The sequence below is a fragment of the Sinocyclocheilus anshuiensis genome, unplaced genomic scaffold (genome assembly GCF_001515605.1).
Source record: "Sinocyclocheilus anshuiensis isolate Anshui unplaced genomic scaffold, SAMN03320099.WGS_v1.1 scaffold136, whole genome shotgun sequence".
NCBI classification, from domain to species: domain Eukaryota; kingdom Metazoa; phylum Chordata; class Actinopteri; order Cypriniformes; family Cyprinidae; genus Sinocyclocheilus; species Sinocyclocheilus anshuiensis.
The window spans coordinates 1,347,036-1,351,680 of NW_015554074.1; the positions used below are offsets into that span (position 1 = coordinate 1,347,036).

The window sequence follows — 4,645 nt, forward strand, 5'->3', positions numbered from 1 at the left end:
AACATATTGATTGTTCAGATGATTGAATGTCTTTCTGAGGAAAATTACTAGACAAAAACTAACCTGACTAAGTTATATATCTGTTCATTTTGTTTTGTTTTACAGTTTAGCTGTGCTTGTGGAGAAGACAAAAGCCAGCTTTTATTCCAATGTTATACCACTAGATGTCGCTATTGTTATTTGTCATATGGAGCGCATGGGAGAAAATGTCAATATTGTAATTTATAAGACACTTTTTCCCTCGGTGTGTGGTGAGAAGATTCGTTTAGCCGTATGTCTTTGCATTTTCCCATTTATTATCTACATTTAAGTGTAATTTATATCCTTAAACATTATGAGCTTTCAAGAAACATCAGATAAGAGTCAGAGTATAGCATCTAAGAGGCACTGACAGCAGAAGGCACGGCACCAGTTGGTCTTATTTTGCCAATAAAGCGTTAACATCAGCCGTCTTCTCTCCCCTCCCACAACCTATTTAAACAAACATCTGCCCTTATCTCGAGTCTTTAGAAAGCCCGTTGCACACAGTCGCGAATAACTGGCATATCAGCTGAAGAGACGTGATGGCTTTGGCAGATCCCGAGTGTGGAATATCAAACGGCGCGGATTCTGCGTCTCCGTTTTCTGACATTATTGAACTAAATGTGGGAGGACAAGTGTATGTGACGCGGCACACGACTTTAATAGCCGTACCGGATTCTCTTCTGTGGAACATGTTTAGTAAGAAAACACCGACAGAGCTGGCACGGGACAGCAAAAGTCGCTTCTTTCTGGACAGGGACGGCTTTCTTTTCCGCTACATTTTAGACTACCTGCGGGATTTAAATCTGGTTTTGCCTGACTATTTTCCAGAGAAGAGCAGATTACAGCGGGAGGCTGAGTTTTTTCAGCTGCGGGACCTGTCCAAGCTCTTGAGTCCCAAAATGAGTAAAGACAACTCCATCACCGATGAGATCTGCCAGAGTGACTCGGAGGAACCGGGCGTGCATCCGCTGGTGGGACTCGACGCCTCGCGCACAATGTCCGTCGCCAGCACCGCTCACTCTCCCTCCCTCGAGTCCAAAAAGTCGGGCTACATTACAGTCGGTTACCGGGGCTCATACACAATCGGAAGAGACATACAGACAGACGCCAAATTCAGGCGAGTCGCGAGGATCACGGTGTGCGGGAAGACCTCTCTGGCTAAAGAGGTTTTCGGAGACACTTTGAACGAGAGCAGAGACCCGGACCGCCCTCCGGAGAGGTACACATCGCGCTATTATCTGAAGTATAATTTTCTCGAGCAAGCGTTTGACAAACTGTCAGAGTTTGGCTTTCATATGGTCGCGTGCAGCTCCACTGGCACCTGCGCTTACTCCAGCAATGACCCAAACGAGGACAAAATCTGGACAAGCTACACGGAGTATGTTTTCTGTCGAGAATAAGCCAAAATGTGCCGCATTTAAGTGTGTATTTAGGCATTCCACTACAGGAGTAAAGTTTCATCAGTGTTGGAGAGGTGTATTGGAGTTATTCTCATTCATAAATTTCTAGTTGTGTGCATCATAGGATTGGCTGTTTACTCCTAGACTTTAATAGCCTACTACATCTATTACTAGAATTAACAAATGCAGACTAACTAGCTATCATTGCACTTCCCTTCATAGCTTCGTTTTGTTTGCAGATAAAGTCATATTCAGATTTGAGGGCCTATTTGTAAAAAGTCCCAGATGTGTTTTGTACTTGCGTGCATTTTAAATATTTTTCTTCCCGGGTCAGTGATTTAACGGACGATTCCACTTTGAGGAAATTTAAAGTCTGTTACTGACACATTGGGTAACATTTTGTAAAGATTGTGGCATTCAGCTTCCTTTGTGTTCATCAGACTGGTTGATCTCAATGACACTTTTCCTTCAAGTTCAGTTTAATCTTTTCACTGTGAATAACCCACTAAAACTGAAAAGTTTAATTGCTGCCTTCATTTCTTTAGTAAAATTAAAGTGGTGCCAAGTTACCTGCAGTGATTCATTGCACTTTTTTGACCACTTTGGATTTCATTACAGATTAAGAAAATCGAGTGGAACCTCTTAGAACCCAAAATCGAGAGATATGACAACTTTGTAATAGATTACAAAGATGTTACAACATTTTTTTTCTAAAGTGAGGCTTACCTTTTTAGAGCATACAACTGTGTTTTATTGAATTTTGCACATATTTTGTTTGGGCGAAGAGTGGGAATTGTTTTTTGTTGTTGTTGTTGTCTTAGGTTTACTGTTTCTATGTCTGTATTACAAGAAAGTTCTCTCCTTTTTTCCAGCATTGTACGCATCTTATATCTGTTGTCTGTTTAAAAGCCGATCATTCAATAAATTGTAATCTGTCAGTCTTTCAGTGTCAGCCTCAATTTTATTTGTTTCCAGTGTGTCTTGTGAAGCTCTAAAAGGCTGGAGGGCTAAACAAGAACATACAGGTGCATCTCAATAAATTAGAATGTCGTGGAAAAGTTCATTTCAGTAATTCTACTCAAATTGCAGCTGCTGAACAACCCAGATTTACTCTTCTGTTTCGTGCAAATGCACCCTCATGCTTTAAGTGCATTCTATTTTTAAAATACATTTTTGTGGTATAGAAATTTTAATTGGTTCACTGGAAAAATGCGTTTGAATTTAAATAGGATAAATTATCAAATTGTTTTAACAACATGAAACATTTCTAGCATAACTTTTATCTTAACCATCAAACAATGATAGAGATTGAGGGAGAACATGAATTACAAGGAAATAACTGGGATTAACAAATTGGTCCTCAAGATTGCTTTTTGGACAGATGCAGTATTATTAACTGTGCTCTCAAGAGGTTTGGGGGTCAGCCAGATTATTTCAGTGGCCGATCATGGATCATTGCCAGTACTAATGAATACAATAATTGTACCAATGTACAATAGATCCCTTTCCGTTTTTTGTGACACAAATATTGTTGAAATGCAGATGGCGCAGCTGTGCACAAATATAGGTGGCATTATCATTTTGAGTGTAAATAATGAAAAGATCCAGCTGCAACGGGTCTTTCTGTTTACACACAGTGAAGGTCCTCAGTTGCATTTGCATTCAACAATATATTGATTAAAATTTCTGTTCATTACATATTAATGTGGGTAAGTATTTGAAAATTGCGGGTTTGACAGTCATTACACTTATGTAGAAGTAGGCTATTTTCTGTGAATGTGCAAAACTTCTGATTAACTAGCCACTTTAGGTAAATAACTAGAAGAATAACAAAGTGCATGAAATGGTTAAACTGTTTGCACTACAAGCCAGTGTATTTATAGTTCTGAAAATAAGTTTTTATAATAAATACCAGTTTGCAATATCAAGCAGAATAACAGCCGTTTTTTTTAACTAAAACAACAGGTACAGTTGTGTATTGTCTGCATTGGAGGGATAGTAGAAGCCATGTGCCTTCATGATTGGGCCAAGTGAGGTCTTGTATGTAAAGAGAAGGGGACCCAGAACTGAACCATGAGGCACGCCCTTGGTTGATGTGATTTGGACACTCACCCTCTCAGGGGAACCTTCAAGAATTGCTTGTGAGGTAAGACTTGAACTAGGAAAGTGCAGTGGTTGTGAGGCCCAGGTCTGAGGAGAATATGGTGTTTCACTGCGTCAAAGATAGTAGACAGGTAAATAAAGTTATATAAAAACCTGAAATTCTGGAGAAGCTTCAGATGAGGTTGATAGTTGAAATATCTAGGGAAAAAGCAGATGTTGTATTCACTTGTTATGCATCAACTCAGATCAGATTCATGCATTGCAGCAGACAGATGACCATTTCTATCTTTGAAAGTGCAGCGACCTCTATCCCTATGCTGTTCCAGCTTCCAGCATACTCTTTGTTCTCCTAGAAAACCTTTCTTTTCTGAGAAAATCAGATCAAAGCATTGCATAACATTACATACCAGAAGACTGACTTCAGACCAAAAAAAAGTGATTATTCAAATTAAATTCTTGGCTAAAAATAACCAGTACTCTCAGCTGGGAAATTTATTAATGGTCTATGCGCTCATTCCACAGCTCAGCTGTTTCTCAAGGAGAATGTTAAGTGAAGTGCAAATTTCATATATTTGAAAATGAATGAGTTTTTACACTCTTAATTTTAATGTGTAATATTCCTTGTGACCAAAACATACATTTATGCAATGTCCTTAATACTGTATCAAACATTGCGCACATGCTCAATCTTAGTTGCATTCATAATCTGTTGTCCAATTTATATGTGTACATTAAGGGGCTAATGAGGTTACAATCACTTGCCACTCAGGAAACCGAATTTAATCTGAGAGTATGTTCAACATTCCGTGAGCTGGTGTTAACAGTCTGCCTATGAGGCATTTACATGTTACCTGTGAAAGTGCAGTGGCATCACTGCCTACAGCTGAGATTTAATACATTTAAAAACCTAGACTCATATCATTCTTCATGCAGATAGCAAATGTACATACACTCTGCATTTCTGAACTATCACTATTTGCTTGCAGTACTTGCATGATGTATACTATATTTTTTGTTTTCAAGGGAATGAACTTAAGCCCATATACAATTATAGTGTATAATTTGCAAACATTTTTTAAAATCCAGATCAATTTAGTGGCAGCAAATGCGGAGTGATT

At 38.8% G+C, this 4,645-nt stretch overlaps 1 protein-coding gene across 1 annotated transcript; it reads left to right on the forward strand.

Moving 5' to 3' along the window:
• The first annotated feature begins 517 nt into the window (after positions 1 to 517).
• Positions 518 to 2,357, forward strand: LOC107668866 (BTB/POZ domain-containing protein KCTD12-like). Its single transcript, XM_016460890.1, has one exon. The coding sequence runs from the start codon at positions 564 to 566 to the stop codon at positions 1,422 to 1,424; it is 861 nt and encodes a 286-aa protein (XP_016316376.1). The 5' UTR covers positions 518 to 563; the 3' UTR covers positions 1,425 to 2,357.
• Positions 2,358 to 4,645: the final 2,288 nt, after the last annotated feature.

What these genes read in the sequence shown, in the direction of transcription:
- LOC107668866 (XM_016460890.1), top strand. Translation starts at nt 564, where the DNA reads ATGGCTTTGGCAGATCCCGAGTGTGGAATATCAAACGGCGCGGATTCT.